General features: G+C 36.8%; 1 protein-coding gene across 5 annotated transcripts in view; it reads right to left on the bottom strand.

Annotated features, from left to right (window-relative positions):
* Positions 1-434: 434 nt before the first annotated feature.
* The window catches only part of LOC129576358 (putative mediator of RNA polymerase II transcription subunit 26), a 26005-nt gene continuing 8652 nt past the window's right edge, over positions 435-17787 (bottom strand). For 2 of the 5 annotated variants that reach the window (XM_055461312.1, XM_055461311.1), the window contains exons 2-13: positions 10149-11422; positions 9679-10047; positions 9284-9504; positions 9106-9211; positions 8919-9023; positions 8453-8808; positions 8206-8368; positions 7754-8116; positions 7436-7613; positions 6491-7350; positions 6122-6367; positions 435-5989 (exon numbers count right to left, since the gene is read on the bottom strand). In XM_055461312.1, the coding sequence (XP_055317287.1) occupies positions 4856-5989; positions 6122-6367; positions 6491-7350; positions 7436-7613; positions 7754-8116; positions 8206-8368; positions 8453-8808; positions 8919-9023; positions 9106-9211; positions 9284-9504; positions 9679-10047; positions 10149-10430 (4383 nt within the window). In that variant the 5' untranslated portion in view covers positions 10431-11422 and the 3' untranslated portion in view covers positions 435-4855. The remainder of the gene's footprint in view (positions 5990-6121; positions 6368-6490; positions 7351-7435; positions 7614-7753; positions 8117-8205; positions 8369-8452; positions 8809-8918; positions 9024-9105; positions 9212-9283; positions 9505-9678; positions 10048-10148; positions 11423-17787) is intronic. The other 3 variants (XM_055461315.1, XM_055461313.1, XM_055461314.1) reach the window with 3 other exon arrangements.

Genomic DNA, 17787 nt, shown 5'->3' on the forward strand with positions numbered 1-17787 from the left:
GAAGTTCGTTTTTGATAGATAATTAGATAAAAATTAGAATGAAATGTGTCTCCATCGATTGTACTTTACCCAAGTCTGCATAGCAAAAAAAGAAAAGAGCAAAACGTTTCGTTTTATTTCGACAAAATCCTTTATTTCTTTTTGTTGAATTTTTCTTTTATTCTCTTTTTATCTCTTGTTCTCATTCAATTTGCAGATTTTAATTGTATTTCGCTTGTCACTTGAATTATTTTTAAATTGGTTTCATTCCTTAAAATTAAGTTGTAGTCGTTTGTGTTATCATCCTACATATACAACATGATTTCGTGTATAAGTTGTTCGCCAATCCCTCAATTTCCTTTAATATAAATGTATAATATTTTATCTATAAAAAAAGAGAAAGAAAAATATTGCACGTACTGAATATGTTTAAGTTGTGGTATTTTCTGTTCCTTCTTTCTTCTTCTTCTTCTTGCTTTCATTTCGTTAAACATTCGAGAGAATGCAAATGATTGGAAAATGTGTGATTCCATTTCGCGCTTCCGTTAGAAATTGATCGCACTGTTTTCAATCGAATGTTGATGCAATTTTGATGAGTTTGGAATTGGATCAAATGTATGTATAGCCGTGCGTGAGCATGTTCATCGAAACGATCGACACATTTTAAATCGCTTGAAAACCCATCGATATTTTCCATTTCCAATTTCATTTTTCTTTCTGTTTTCATTCATCAGAACATCGAGTGCAAAATATTCACTGGCAATGACATTCCTACATGTTTTTTTCTTTTAATTTGCATATTCACTGAAAATTCCGAAAATTCTTGTTTTTTTTTTCTGAATAGATTAAGAGTAAAATGTTAAAAATTGCGTAGATTTCAATTTCAATTTATTCTTTGCTAGTAATTACGTATGATTTCATTTAATTCGTACAATTTAACATTGAAAATTATTCCATTAGTTATTGTTGTTTTCTTTCCTCTTCTGGTGTGTTAATTCAAATAGTGGTAAGCTAAGTTCCTGTCTCTCTCATTTGCCGCACGAAGTATTTTCTGTTTTGTCGGTCGGTTTTATATATGTACATGGATGTGTGCAAAATTCCTCAGCACATTTGGAATCGTTCTAGCTGTTTCAATTCCAAAACACTTTAGCTTCACATTTTGGCGCAATAACGTTGATGACACTTCTTTGACTTGCCGTATGTTTGACATTATTTGTGTGTGTGTTATGTCCCATTAAATCTACATGCATATTTCTTAAGGTATTTTAAGTTTTTTTTCCAATCGTTTCATTTGCATAATTGGTTGTTGTTGTTGTTGTTGTTGCTACTTTTCTTTTTATTTAAATTCAAAAATGCGCACAAAACTTATCACACACCGACTGAATTGTTTCTTTTACTAAACGTTTGGTTTATTTACCACTGCAGATTAATAACCATAATAATAATTATTACATAAAACGTTAATCGTCTATATCCAATGGATTCCACTTAAAATTTCAATATTATTCACTAATTAAGAGCTGTTCCATCACTCTCATTTCCATTTGCTGGTGAATTGTTTCAATGCAAGTGATTTTTTTCTCTCTTCTTTTTTTCTTCTTTTCTACACTTTATTGTTTTATTTAAATGTTTAATTACTAATAAAGTTTACCCTGTGAGTTCTTAGTATGTGTGTGAAAGTGTGTGTGCATGTGTTTTTTTTTCTCGACTTGTTCATTTTATTTATCTTGATTTCTCTCCTTTTCTCTCTCGATTCATACGCATTCTTATTTCGTTGAACGCATGCATTTTCTTAAGTAATTTCGCTAACGAAAAGGTAAAGAGAAGTTGAATGGAAAACCATATTGACATGCGCACCGTGTAAAAATCTGGCAAAAATCCATCATTCACCCATACTTTCCAACTTCGTGTGCGTTTCTTCTTCCTTTCATACGATTTTCGCATCATTTTCTCCGTCATCCAATCAACTCATTTCTCCATTATCTATCAATATGTATCAGAATCAAGACGAAAAATTAAAAAAAAAAAACACAAACCCATTACTTTCTCCTCATTCTGTGCAGAAGGAGCGTCACCGTAATTTATTATTTATTCTAAACAAAATTAAGAAATTCTAGAGCAAAACACAAAAAAATGATCTATTACATATTTAAAACTGTTAACTGGTAATTTTACCCAAATATTGGCTGAGTGAGTTGCTGATGAATTGACAACTAAACAAAACAAAACATTAACTGAACTCATTTCCGTTCTCACTTCATCTCTCTTATTGCATGGTATACGTTCGTTTAGTTCGGTATGTGGGCAACAAAGTGGTAAATTCGTAAAATTGTTAATAACATTGGAATCGAAAACGACGACTTGTGTTCCAAAAAAAAAAAAAAATGATAAATACAAAGACAAAAATATATTGAAACATGACAAAAAAACTAAGATTTGACGAAACTAAAACAAAAAATAAAAAATCACAATAAACTATCAACTACAATCATGTACAAAAATGATTCGATTGAATTTTCTTAAAAAAAAAAAAACGAAAATGAATATCGTATCGTCGCACGCTACAAATTATACATCTAACATAAATTGCTGTTTTTTTTTCTTGTCTCGATTTATTCAACGGGAAGTTGCGATTATTTCAAGTGCAAATTATTTTATTCTATAAAAAATACGACAATTTCTTTTCCTTTTTTTTAAATTTTATTCTTAAAAAAAAAAATGAGCTCGTAACATTTATGCAAAATATTCTGTGCATTTCTGAGATTGCAACATTGCGAGAACAACAGAAGAATCGATCACGTTGAAAAACAATAAAACAATACTAAAGCAAATGACGATGAAAACTTTGACCTGCCGATTGTTTGCATTTGCAAGGAAAATAAAGCGAACAAAAAAAAATAAACACGGTTCTCGACAAAATTGGAGGGGGGGGGGGGAGCGAATTGACTTAAATTTCTAAAGACTGGCTAGACCACACCAATACATGGCCCATTTAATCGTTAGGTAACAAGGTCGTGCAACGAATTAGCACCATTCTATAAACTTCATCTCGTGTTCGTTGTCACTGAAGAAAAAAAAAAGATACAAAAAAACGACGACGACGACGATGACCTTCATTTATCTGTGAGCTTACAACTTGTTACACGTGTTTGCTCCGGTTTCTGCACCGAAATTCGTCGCGGCGATGACTAAATCAGCATAAATTCATTTATGACAAAACTTATGTTGCAAGTTCAGACATACTCTTTCTTCTTCTTCTTCTTCATACTATTTTGTTGTTTCAGTTACGGTGTGTTGTCGATATGTTTACAAAAATATATATATATAATTTTTATTTATTCTCATTTAATATAGCTACTAAATATTCCGCATGCGCATGCATTGAGATAAACTTATTAGTTTGGCTTCATTTTCATACCAATCCGCAAAACTAAAGTAAAATAAGTACATGCTTCTCTGTTTTTTTTTTCTTCTCTGCGCGCTCATAAAATATAATTCAAAAACCGAAAGAAAAAAAAATTAAGTGAAAAGTATTTGAATACCATGTCGTAAACCAAACGTTTCGAAGTTTTATGGCGATTATTTGATTTTAAAAAAAAACTTTATGCTAAATTGCATGTGCAAAAAGAAAGCCGAATAATTCTGATTCACTCCGTGCAATGCGTTATCGTTTGCTTGGGCTTTTCCCATATCCTTCTCAATCCTTGACTTTTCTTTGCTTTCGAGAAAAAATTAACAATATATATATTATATATAAAAAATGTCGAAAAATCTTCTTTTTTAAAAAAGTCTAAAAATTAAAACGAGCGATAAAACCGAAGAAAAATGTCATGTTCATGTAAATTCTTTGAGAAAGTGTCATATTCCGTTTTCTTTTTCTTTCTTTATCTGTTTTATCTCTATTAACGTTTTTTTTTTCTTTGTTGCTGGTAAGCTGGTAAAAATTTCCTACATATTTTATTTTACTTGTTTTCTTCAAATTCCATTTTTGTTGTTCTTTGATGCTGATGTTGTTATTGTAGAAACGAAGAACATAAAAAAAATTCTTATAAATTATTTAATTCCTAACTTTTCATTTTGAATATTCAATAATTTCTAGGTGTGTGTGTGTGTGTGTTTGTGTTATTCTTTTTTCTTGTCGTTTTGCTTTCTATTTAACGTTCTGGATGTTGAATATTTTTTGCGCACGTTTAGAACAAGTTAATGTGACAACAATACAATTACGTGGATTAAATAAACAATTATTTTCTTAGACACACATTCACAAATTTTCTTTCTCTTTCACTTGTGTTTTATATTTCTTCTTCATTTTTTCTACTCTCTCTTTTTCATTGGAATTTCGAAAAATTTCCATCTTTTCTCAATGCAATTGTTTATATCGAATTTTTGTTTGTTTAGCTTACAGTTTTTTTTTTTTTTTTTGAGAAAAAGCACCATTATTCTACGAGCAAATGCCACCATTAGGCTTTTGGCGTGCTAAGTCAGTCAGCACCAAGTGTGCTGGACTGCACATTTATTCAATCATATTCCCTTTTAATTGACATCAAAATAAAATTGTCTATCGAGTTTAGGATTTGTCATTAGTTATGAGGGGTAAAAGTATGTTGCACGACAAGATTTAAATAATAAAAACAAAATCGGTAAATGTGGGATTCATGTTGAGATTCAGAACTCAGTGGGCGTATCATGAGCGAATTCGATGAAATGCATTTACAAATCGATTCAACGTGCATGATTGACGAATTGCGTGCATGCCATGTATGGATAGAGATGATGTGTGTTGTTTATTCGTAAAAAGGTTCCGTCAGTCGTCAGAAAGTGTTCATTTTGCGATGGAAAACTAGAAGAATGAAGATAGGTGACCCCAAGCTCGTCCCTACCGCGGATCAAACATGCCATGATGATTCGAAAAGAATAAATCGGATGCAATGTAGTTCTGACGACGATGATGTTCACCGTAGCCGTATGGATAATTTGGGCTGGGCATATGGATTGTTGGTGGACTGGAAGCGGCGAATGCCTGTGATTGTGGTTGGACATGCTGTAGATTGGTGGTTTTTTCGAAAAAATCATTTGTCGTTGGGAAGCCATAGCCAGCCGATGGAAAACCGGCATGCTGTCCGTATGCCGCTGCCGCATGTGATGCATAAAATGGTGGAAGATGCGGATCAACATTGGTGGTGGCCTGTCGTGTTGTCTTTTGGAAAAATTCTGGCGGAATGGGTGGATGCGTTTTTTCATAGAAATCATGAATATACAGCGGTTGCTGCATTGCAGCCGCCATAAAATTCGAATGGTATGAATTCATCGAGTTGATGGAGTTCATTGGCATCGATGCGGATGGTGTTGATGGCGGTGGTGTCAGTGAATAGTTATGATTGCCGGTCAAATTGCTCACGGAAAATGGATGATTGTTCAAATTGTTGAGATTCATCGGTGGCGTTTGAGTTTGTGGACTATTTGGCGAATGGAGACCGGACGTCGGCGCCGGTGGTAGCGCCGATGCTGGGTAACTTGAGCTTGAATAGTGCGACATGAGATTTGCTGTTGGCGTTGATGCACCATTTATATCACTGCTGCGACTTCGATTGCTATTGCATCGTAGATCGCTTGAATTTGCTAACATTGGGCTACCTAGGCTCGGCGACGACGCTGACGATAGATAATTCGACGAATACAAACAACTGTTTTGAAATGGTGACGACTGCAGATGATCGATACCACCACCGCCACCACCACCTCCACCGCTACCAACCATAGATGGTATATCGAGACGGCTTTCGCTTGAGCGTAAACTATGTCCAGACGATTGCTGTCCGCTTGAGTCATGGTTGTCACTTAAGCTAGGTATTTGATCGACTAGTGATTCAAGACCGGATAGGCTCTTGGCCGTCACATCGCTCATGCTGTGCGCCTGTTTACCGATGTACGCACTCATTTCGTCCGAATGCGATTGTTGTTGTATGTGATGCGATTGGAACGGATTGTGCTGGCTTTGGATATGCTGTTGCTAAAAATAAAACAGTCAAGTTACACAAGTTCTCACGACGTAATTGTGTGTTGAGCGCTTTCACAACAATATAACAAGCGACAAATGAAGAAAAAAAGGAAAAAAGAAAGAAGAATCGACGACGGGGCTTACCTGCTGTTGTTGTTGTTGTAAATGGAGTTGCTGTTGATGCTGCAAGTGTATTTGGCTCAAATGTTGTTGTTGCTGTTGCTGCTGTTGTTGCGACGAGTCGACGCCGACATATGGGGATTTTTGAGCATCAACGTTCACGGAAGCCGCTTTCTGTGTGTCCACCGACAAGTATTGTGAGTTTTGAGCATTCACACCGATAGAAGCCTGTGGTTTCGGTTGCCAATGATGTTGTTGCGATTGCGATTGCTAAACAGACACACACACATATAATTAAAAAAAACATTGAATTGCAATTGCATCATAATGGCCACTAATTGACCCGTAATTAATTGAATGACCAATAAAAAAGCAATAATTATCGATTCTTACCTGTTGAGCGACGTTAAATGTGTTGTGATCATTCCAATTGTCATTGTGTACGCAGTCTGGTGTGTCAAAATCAGCTGGCGCTACGCTTTGTGAATTGGACGACGGTGAATTGGTGTCTCCATTGCCAGCCGTCGCATTCAAATGCTCGGCAGTAGAAATTGCGGCCGATATCTCTGAAGACAGATTCGAATGGGAAAACTGCTGCGGCGAATCGGAAGCATTTGTTTGTTGTGGATGTTCATGCGATTGAAATGATGTCTGCTGCATGCTATTGAAATTGCCATTCATTGTACACTGCATAGTGCCATTCATATTTAATGCGGTGTTGCCCGACATTGGCGAGAACATATTCATTGGTTGTTGACTTTGTTGTGATTGCTTTTGCGATTTTGATGGTTGACCTTGCTGTGACTGTGATTGATTCAGTGCTGGCGAATACATGGTACGATCCGAATCGAGTGCAGTTTCATTTATAATACTCTCAATGTTGGCACTATTTGCGGGTAATTTCGTTGACACAATTGAACCGTCCATACCATCAATTTTCACCTTCTTCGGTCGTCCACGCTTCTTCTTTGGCGTTCCATCGCTCAACAGTTCCGTTTCCTGTGATGTATTTTGTGATCGTCGCGGTACACTTATCTTAACATTCTCTTCACCTTCACCGCGAACCTTCTTCGGTCGGCCGCGTTTCTTCTTCGGTGCACCCATCATATCACCCTCACACTTACCACCAATCATACTAATATCTGTCATATCCGATTGCTGGTGTTGTTGCATCATTTCCGGCATTGGCATCCCCATTGAATTTGGATTTGGTGTGAAACGACTCAATTTTTCCACTTTATTTCCGTCATTATCTAAAACATCAATGGAAACATTTTTGATCATTTTAATGATTTGTTCTACATTTATCTCACATCTGGATTTTCTTTCTTTACTAACCGTAAATTTGTTTGGTATTTTTTGGGTCAGGAAAGACACATTCTGACTCATCAATATGTGGTATAACGCCATTCAAATAGTCGCGAAACTTTTTCAATGCCACATAAAATGGAACTTTATCAGCCGCTCTTGGTAATTGTGCGCACCTCGCGCTGGACGATGGCATCACCCACATGTACTAAAAAGAAATTTTATGTCAGTTTGAATTTAAAATCGAAAAAAGAAATACCAATTTCAACGAAAAACTTTTGTTCATTTAGAGATGAAAAGTGATTCAGAGAGGAGAGATACAGATTTCGTGTTTATTGTTCAACTTACAGTATTAGTTCCTTCAACGCATTCTGATTGTCGTCCAAAGTTGAATTCTTTTTTGCCGGAAAACACTTCGAAAATGAGTTTGCCGTTGAAGACGGCGATTTTTGGGCGATATCTTCGTAATTTTTCATGCAACAAATGGCTGCCTTCTTTGATTTCCTTTCGTGTCAAGTCAGCTGAGCCTTTTGTCGCCCGTTGCACCATATTTGTGAACCCAATCCCATAGTCGAGCAACTTATAATCTTCTTCTGCATTCATTTGTTCATGCGTCAATCCGGAGAGATAGAGACACTTCCAAAAATGATTGCCGGGCCCAGCGTAGTGATGACCTCTATAAGCAGCAAACAGTCCTGGATTGATTCCAATCTGTTGAAATAGAAGGCAAACAAAATTCAATATTTCAATTGGTGTCAACAATAATATTGGCAATCGCGAAATGGGAATATTACACTCACTATGATAATATCTAGGTTATTTGCCAAATGATCGGGTAACGTTCGTTTTGAAACTTCTTCTTCGGACATGCCATTGAATCGATCGTGCTTTTTGCGCTCTTTAGGTATTGGTTTGGCCGGTACCATACCGGGATCATTGGGAATTCCAAGCGGTATATTTTGACTGTGAGAGAAGATAAGAAAATCAAGATTAATTTCGTTTTTTTTTTTTCCTAGTCTTGACGAATATTCCGGTTTTACGACGTACCCATCTTCAGTGCGAACTTTCTTTTTGCGGCCGCGTTTCTTTGGCGTAATTTCGCTAATCATTGATGTTTGCGTGTCCATTGGACTGTGCAACGATGGCATCATTACATTTTTCATGTTTTGCATTGATTCGTTGCCATTGTTCATGGGATTGTTCAGTGATGGATAGCCCATTGCATTGCCCACATTCGATCGCATTTGCTGCAGTGCCAATCCAAAACTGCCCATATTCGGCATGTGATGATGATTTTGGTGCGGCGATATTGAGTGCATATCTTCATCTACAAAATTATACGGATCGTCTGTTTGCTGTTGTTGTGGAACTTGTCGCGGTTGCTGTGATGGATTTGAAAATGACTTCAGAATTTTATTCAGAATAAATGCAAATTAAATCAAAGTTGAAAAGAAAAATAGCAGAAAATGAAAAGAAAAATGTAGAGCATTTGTCCAAGAAAAGATATCCTTACATCCAAAGAACTGGGTGTACCCGGAGCTGACGAAATGTTAGAATTTTTCGTGGATGGAGGAGTCGCTGGTGAGTCGACCAGCTGATATGGCTTAAATGGCGCATTCTATTGAAAACAATTAAAAAAAAAAAACAAATCATGTCAGGCTAATTTTCGCGCACTTTTATCTCGTTTTGATCTCACTCACCTGCATTTGTTGCTGTTGCTGCTGCTGCTGTTGTTGTTGTTGCTGATGTTGTTGATGTGATTGTTGTGCATTACCGTTGACCGGAGGTAAATACATTGGTGAATATCTGATTGGAATAATTTAAAAAAATATATCATTAGATGCACGAAATGATGGGATGCAGTCAAATTTGGCATACAATTTGTATTGATAGTGCGGATCGTTATCTCTATGAATTTGCATATCCATTTGGTGTTGCTGAGGCAATTGGTGTGACGGCATATTTTGCTCATGTGACATTTGCGTTTGTTGATTGTACTGATACATCTGTTCATCATATTGATGCATTTGCTGTTCGGCATTTGGATGAATGGTGCTTTGTGGCTGATGCTGATGCTGATGCTGATTCTGCTGCTGCTGCTGTAGACAAATTTGAATTTGTACGTTAGTGTTTCAATTTCACACGATTCAATAAATATTGTTTCTTCGAAAAAAATCTAAATATTCATCGTAGAAACAATCGAACGAGTAAAACAATAAAGTGACAAAAAAAATAGAAGTATTCAAAAAAGATCGTTCCGGCTCTAATCGTACCTCTTGATGTTGCTGATGATCGACATCGCTGAAAACATTACTATCTAGGCTAGCGTTTGCATTTGCTGTATTGCTCGTTTGAAGCGAACTCGAATCCTTTCGATTGTCGTTCGTAATGTCGTCGGCGATGTCGCTGTTTTCGATACCCGGTATAGATTGCGAATCATCATTATCGGACGTTGCTGAATTCGCATTTTTATCACAAAATATTTTATCGAGTTCATTCACATCATTTTCAGTGGTCACACGATCGATAATGTTATCATCATGTTCGCGTAATGGATTATTTGGACTATTTTCTGTTGTTGGATGGGTTTGTAGCGCATTTGCATTTGTATTATCATGAATAGGTTCATTATACTGTTCCGGCTGCCGGAAAGAAAGAAAAAAAATATATCTCAAATTGAAATGATGCGGTCAAAATAGCAAAATGTGAGTTTGCTTCGAAATACAAGTGCGATTTTACTTACCGACTGATGTTGCTGTGATCGTTCACTCGACGCTTGATCGCTAGCGATCATCCCTTTAATGTGTTCGATCGTTTTGTGGCCGGCATTGTGATCGTTGCGATTGTCATCGAGGGCATCGATAAGCGTATCATTTGCGGCAAGATTTTCGTCATTTTCAACACTAGCCTTCTCATTGTCATCGGTCGCCATTTGATGGTTCTCTTCATTTGGATTGTTCGCACATTCGTCAAACGATTCTAATGCAACTGGCATATTTGCATCGGTTGCATTCAATGAAGCCATTGGGAACGTGTCTCTAATTTTCCTCTCTGCTTCTCACACACACCGTCGATTTTTGTTTTATTTCTTGTTTTTTTTTTTTTGGTTTTGACAACTTGAACTAGAATCGTTTTTAATGGATATTAGACGAAAAATTCGGCTCTGTATTCTCTACGTGTTTGTGTTTTAAATTGTTTGCTCGACTAGCTTTTCTGTTCATGAGATAAATTTGGTTATGTGTATATTTAGAGAAAAAAAAAATCGGTAAATTGTTTGCTTCAACAACAGTGACAATCAACGTTGTCGAAGCATTCAGTGTACAATCACAATTCGAGTTTCGATTCCTTCAGATTAGTTTTCCACCGTTTTTTGTTCGGATTGTGTTTCTTTCTCTTTTCGTTTAATTTCTGTTTAAAATGATCGAAATTGTAGCGCGTTAGAGGATTAACAAATATCAAATAGGTTTCAATTAGGAGTTTTCGTGGGTTATTTTCTTCATTTTTTCTTTCAATTCTTGTTTGATTCAATTTGGTTTTTGCTTTGTTACAAGCAGTTTTTGCGTTGTCAATCACCGATATACACAGCGAATCGATATAATTTCACATTTTTTCGATCGATTGGCAAAAGCTTGCGCTTACTTTTTGTGATAGTTTGCAACATTTTTGCTATTCACCGTCTTCATATTAGTTCATTTTCATTCACTGAGTCTGTTTTCTGCTATTCATTTCGTTTCTTCGTGATTTGATTTCCAAAATCCTCCTCGAATCTAGCACATCGGCAGAGAGATAGAGAGAAAGTCTTTTTCACTGGTTTCTTTCCTGAGAACAACAGGAGTCGGTGTGCTTTTCTTTCATTCAGCGTCAGCAATATTTTGGCTATACACAAGATCTTTCAATCAGCTTTCTTTCGTTTTTTTTTTCATGCGATATGTATCTTATAACTGCGCTTACAATATTTCAAATATTTTCGCTGAAATTCTCATCGTCGCAGTTGTCCCGTGATGCATGATTTTGATTCTATGGGGAAAAAAAGAGAGAGAAAAAAAAACGTTGACGATAAAATTCCATACTTGATACATCAATAACGACAGGAGAATATAAAATAAAAAAAAGTGAACACACACATAAAAATGCACACGTTTCAGTGAGCTCTATATAAATGTTTGCACATTCACATGTACACAAATGGATAAAAAGAGAGACACTAACGCACACCACGACATGAGCGCAACATACGCATTGTGGTATATGTAAAAATCGCAGGCAACATCTCTGGCTGTTAGCGTGAGTACACATTGGAGTTGCGGGTGCAGGCGACAATATCGACGTCAACAGAAAAAAAAACTACAACAACAATAACAATCGAGAAAAATTCGCGCACGAAGAACGAGAAAGGAGCAAATTTAATAACATGAAAAAGTGTTCAGCGCAATAACAACCTGCTATACTTTGACAAAAATGCAAAAAAAAAACAAGAATCCGACTTGGGCACTCTCTCTCTCTCTCTCTCTCTCTCTCTCTCTCTCTCTCTCACACACACACACACACACACACACACACATAACCACAGTCGCAACAATACCTAAACGACGCACGATCACAACACAACGACAAATTGATGAGTGAACTTCCTTTTGTTTTGGACGCTCTTTATTTTGTAAATTCATTCGAGATGCACCATGAATAAGAGCCATGTGGAAAATAGAGTCCAAGAATATTTCTGTCTCTCCTTGATTCTGTGTGCATTTCAGTTTTCTTTGAGTTTTTGAATTCAAAGTCATTGAAAGAGTTAAAATATACTGCTTCATTTAGAGTCTGCATCCACACATTAGACAATGGAATCAGATGTAATTAATTTGTTTCGTTGGTTACATATATGAACATCTCTACGAATAAATAAAGTACATTGAACCACATAAAATATGATTCTCCGAAAAAGTTTTTTCCGAAATTCGTATGCTTTCCAAGTTCTGATTATCACTACACCCTCAATCCTCTTTTTTTCAATATTTACATAGCATGCATGTATGCATGTTTCAATCAATGAATGGGTTATTATGAAAATGAAACTTTATATGCTCGATCTTAAAGTGGAACAAGGAAAAAAGAAATCAGTCAAAGGCAAAGTTTCAATTCCAAATGTAGTCTACAACTTCGGCCTCGAATGCCATCATTTATCTCTTATCAGTAGTATGAAATGCGACAATAATGGTTACGGTCCACTTTAATGGATTTTCTTTTCTTATCCCGCTCTAAGTTCGAAAATATTAAGTTTCATTTTCATTATAATCCATTCAAATATAATACTTGTCTCTTTATTTGTCTGCAGTCGTTTTGTTTTGTTTTGTTTTGTTTTGTCAAGCACCTTATTTTTCATAAAAGTCCATTGTTGTTGTCTTTTGTTTAATTTGCTTTTGTTTTGCAACGCATACGTAATTGTGTGTGTGTGTGTGTGTTTATACAAAAGTTGGTTTTCGAAATGGTGTGTATGAGTTTGGTCAAGCCCATCTACTCGCCTGAAAAGGACTGTCATTTTGTCCCTGTCGGCACCTTCGATATCATTCTCAAAATTAATGACAGATGGATTTTGCACACATTTGTGTGTGTTGTGCATCTTTAAATTTCGTTTAAATGAACTTGATCGATAGGAAAAGGCACATAATACGAACTGAATCGAAAAATATTTTGCAACAGTTTCATAAACCTCCTGAACAAAAGGAGAAAAATGAGAAAAACGCACCGTTGAATCAAAAAAAAAAAAATCAGCATAAACACACACACACACACACAAACGTCGAACGACTGTGTTTTCTGCACGAGGAACTGAATAAGCGAGCACGATTTTATTTTCTTTCACCTTATTTATTGCACACACATGTTTTGCATCAAAAGAACCTGTAGAAAAAAGAAAAAGAAGAAGAAATACGTATTTCGTGTGCAATATATAACATATTGTTCGTTTTCGCTTTTATACGCGCATTCTTCCAACCAATATACATGTGCTGATGTTCTTTTGTAGACGAAAAAAAGAAAGTGCATACCAAATAAGCGAAGCGAAAATGACAATAAAAAAAAATAATGAAAACGAAACAGAAACCGTAGAGTTGTGGTGATCCTTTTATCGGTTGTAGAGAGTGAGATCGTGACGATTTCGCGCAGTTTTGGACTACAAGATCAACATTGAGAATACCAGTTTTGATGCGGTAAACATCGCAAAAGAATACATGCATAAGTTCGAACGACGCTCGAGCAAAATAAACAACAGCAACAAACACAATGAATGATTCTGTATTTGTCTGTGCCTGAGTATTATAATTATTTGGCTGGGTCGCTGGATCGCGGTCAAAGTCTTTGTAGTACTTCGTCCACCCGTCTCTCTCTCTCTCTCTCTCTCTCTCTCTCTCTCTCGATGTCTTGCTTTTGTATTTCTCTCATTCTAGGTTGATGTGTACACACGAATCACACACTGATTTGTTGACAATTCTCGATGTCTTTGACGTATTTTATTTGGATTTTTTTTTATTTTCCTCTCTTTTTTGGACATTTCGACCTGTTGTGCCTTGTCACACACACACACACACACACAAACTCTCTGTTGTTATTGGTTTCATTTCCATATCTCGACTTTACGAATGTGCCATATTCGCCATTGCACACAACGCAAACTCTCGTGATCATGAGCAAATATATTCTTCTCCAATCTCGTTCTTCTTTTTCTTCTTCCCTATCTCCCTGTAGCCCATGCACATCTATGTACAATTTTCCACCGAAAAAAAGCTTGCGCCCTCTGATTTGTCAACTCTAGGTAAAACAGAAATGATGAGAAGTCATGTTCGTACAATTTTTAATTGACAAACACGCATCGATGCGTTAAGAGAAGAGATAATTGTTGACACTTTTGTTGTGAATTGTGTAACACGAGATTCTGTTTTTGAAGCACGTTCATTTCTTTTCATGGCATTTAGTTACTCCCCGAAACAGTATTGCTGCCGTTTTTTGTTGGTCGTTTGAATCACAATTTGGCTTATTAGGGATACAAATCGAAGAATGAAAATGATAAGCAAATAACAATTTTCCATCACAAATCATAGAAACCGATTATGTGTATACATCGACCGACAGAGAGTGGAGGAGAGAGAAAGGAAATTAAAATAAAAATTTTGCCTCAAAATTGATGTGAACATGAACACATTTTTCAATATTTTTTCGTTCCATATTTCTCTCATTTTTGTCTAAATAGAGAAAATATTACTCATATGCCGTTCAACAAATATGCTGGGCCTTGAACGATGAAGATTGCATTTGAAAAAAAAAAATAAATCGAATTTGTCTCTAGCTCGTGGTTTTTTTTTTCTTCTCTTCTTTCGTATGGGGGGAAAATTTGAAATTGGAAAATTGTCGTTTATTTTTGTTTCATTTTAATGAGTCGGTTTGTTTACTTAGTTTAAGATATGGCTGGAGCTAGTAAACGAAAAGGGGTTGATAATGGGAAAGGAAAAAAAAAAGATTGATTTCTAACTCATATCACCAGCAACAACAATTGAATTTCAAAAACAAAAACCCAACCGACGAATAATTCTGATCGAACGAAGAGAATCATTTTCATTTTCGAAAAATGGAATGACATCGTTGGCTGCGGAATGTAATTGTGTGCTGCGAGACATGTCCAATGTAATTGGGGAGGCTTGCGAGTAATCAACAACAAGTGATTTAAATTCATGTACACACAAGTTACGTATTAATTGATATCAAAGAACTAACTAATTCTCGGTGCCGTTGACTCATATTTACATATCGATCGTTCAATTATTTAAAAATAGCCGAAGAAAAGAGAATATGTCTCTGGCCGGTGATGTCTTTATGCGCGAGTCAAGTCAAGCCGGACATTTCCACTCTCGAGGAGCCAACTTGTGCTTGATGATAAATTTTGTGCGCTCAAAACTCTGCACAAAAGACACATGAAACAGCGCGCTACAAAAACCAAAAACGACGAAACACGATAAGCAGAAGAACACACCAAACAAAATCAAACCGAAAAAAACAACCGACACACACACACACACACACACACACAACAAATCCATCGCTCGAAAGGAAGAGAGAAAATAAAAGCAACGACACAGAGAGAAGAAAAAAAAACCGTCGTCGAATGCTGAAAATTATTGGCGTGCATGCATACGACGATCGAATTTAGTCTATTATATTTTAGTTGTCGTGTACGTAAATGATTTTCGATTGTATATTGACATAAAATTACATCGGTCGGTCGGTATATATCACAGACACACGCATTTTAATTTATTTATGTGCGTGCACAGCAACAGCAATTTCAAATATGGAAAACCGTAATGCTTCAATTTCGAAAGAGAGCCAAGGAGCCAAACAAAACAATGTATATATGCAGCACCCAGAACGAACGAACGAACAAACGAATGAACAAAAAAAAGTTAGCAACAACAACAACAACAACAACAACAACAACAACACCAGCACAGAGAGCAGTAGCAGTGAACGCGTAAATGGTATTACATTCATCAAATGCTTTTTTCTGCACGAACAAACAATATTCCCATTTTTGCGAGACAGGCTTCAGAAAGTGAGACTGAGTGAGTTTCAAAGCCACTTAACATTTTTTGATCCATACTTATAGCCAGGCACATAAGACACATGTTTCCAGCTGATGTAGAAAATGCACGAAAAATCCGGCAAAATTTATTGGTGGCCGAGGCTTAGATATGACACACACACACACACACACACTTGCAGCCACTGCCTTCGCATCTTGAACTTATGGTGGCGACCGACGGTTGTTGCTTTTTTTTTTTCTTCTTTCTGCACCGATTTCAATGGCTCGACCAGAACCCGACCACGTCACATGTGTGAGCTGTACGGAAAAGTTGGAGAGAACAAAAGAGTGCTCGGTGCTGTTTTCGTCGACATTGCACGTTCTCTCTTTCTCTCTCTCTCTCTCTCTCTCTCTCTCTCTCTCTCTCTCTCTCTCTCTATCTGCACACAAAATAGTGTGTTCATGGCATGGACGGTGTGTTGTGCATGGAACACGAACAATGAATTCACCAAACTAATACATATCGTCCATAGTCGACTCAGACTTGTGCACATGTACAAAAGCCCACACGAGAGCCGAACAGTGTGTGCTCCCGAGCGCTATTCGCACATGTACATGGACATGCACTCGTTTTCTCGTCCAATGAAATTGGTATGGAACGTATTCATTTGCGTGAGAGAGCACAGCAATACCCATATACACTGAAGGAAAAAAAAGAGTAACAGCGGCAGCAGCAGCAGCCACCAACAACAACGAAAAATAACACATGAAAAACAAGCAGCTTGAGCCAGGAACGCATATATAGTTCATATTTAACAGCACGCAACCAATAACAGAGTTCCAAATAAAATAAACAATGGCTGTGTATTTTTTTTTTCGGCGTTATTTTCGCATTTTTTCTCGCTTTTTTCGTTCGTTGAGTGCAACACAATTTTTTTTTTCTCCCTGCAATTTTCATTCGTTTGGTTCTTTCTTTTCGCTGTCGTTGACGTTATGTTGTTGTTGTTTTTTCTCTCGTTGTCATAAATATGCAACGGCAACCAATACTTTATTTCCATTTGGATGCAATGTATGGGATGCATTACTATCGCCATATGAACACGTAAATAAGCATCAGGCGCTTTTTTTCTTCGAAAACTCAATGAAGTACAGGGACAACAATAATAACAGCAACAGAAAAAAATGGAACGAACGAAAGAGAGCCAAAATGCTGTGCTGAGCTATGTTGATCTGTGCTATGCTGAGATGAGATGAGAGAGAGACCTGAACAAATGCTCTTTTATTTGGTGTCGAGAAGGACACTCGGAATTCCGCTGAAAGCAGCAGCAGCAGCAGCAGCATCAGCGCAGACCTTTGGAAAATGTTCTCGATATTAGTAATTGTTCTACGTGTGTGCTCTCTATAGTCAAAGCCATACATGCAGCAGGATGTATTGAAATAGATCACAGCCCTGAACTTCTCAGGCGATTCATCATCACGAGAATGTCGAGAAACGAACAAGAGGAGAGTGAGTGAAAGAGAGAGAGAGAGAGGGCGCACCAAAACCCGGGGAGTATATAGTATAAATGCATATGAAGTACATATTCGTGATGATGTATGTTTTATGGTTTCCACTTATATACAAACGCCAAATAATTCCTGCTGGAGTGCATTCAATTATTATCTTTTGTTGGTTCATTTCCCCCCCCCCCCCCAAACACACTACAGAATACAGAAAAAGAACATACACCAAACGAGAGAAGCGAACGAGAGAAAAAAAAATGCAAAAAATTCTCTGCATTCGAAAAACCACGCATAGAGAGAGAGAGAGAGAGAG

This window comes from Sitodiplosis mosellana, unplaced genomic scaffold (genome assembly GCF_009176505.1).
Source record: "Sitodiplosis mosellana isolate CC-2019 unplaced genomic scaffold, AAFC_SMos_1.0 Smas_scaffold_6181, whole genome shotgun sequence".
NCBI lineage: Eukaryota > Metazoa > Arthropoda > Insecta > Diptera > Cecidomyiidae > Sitodiplosis > Sitodiplosis mosellana.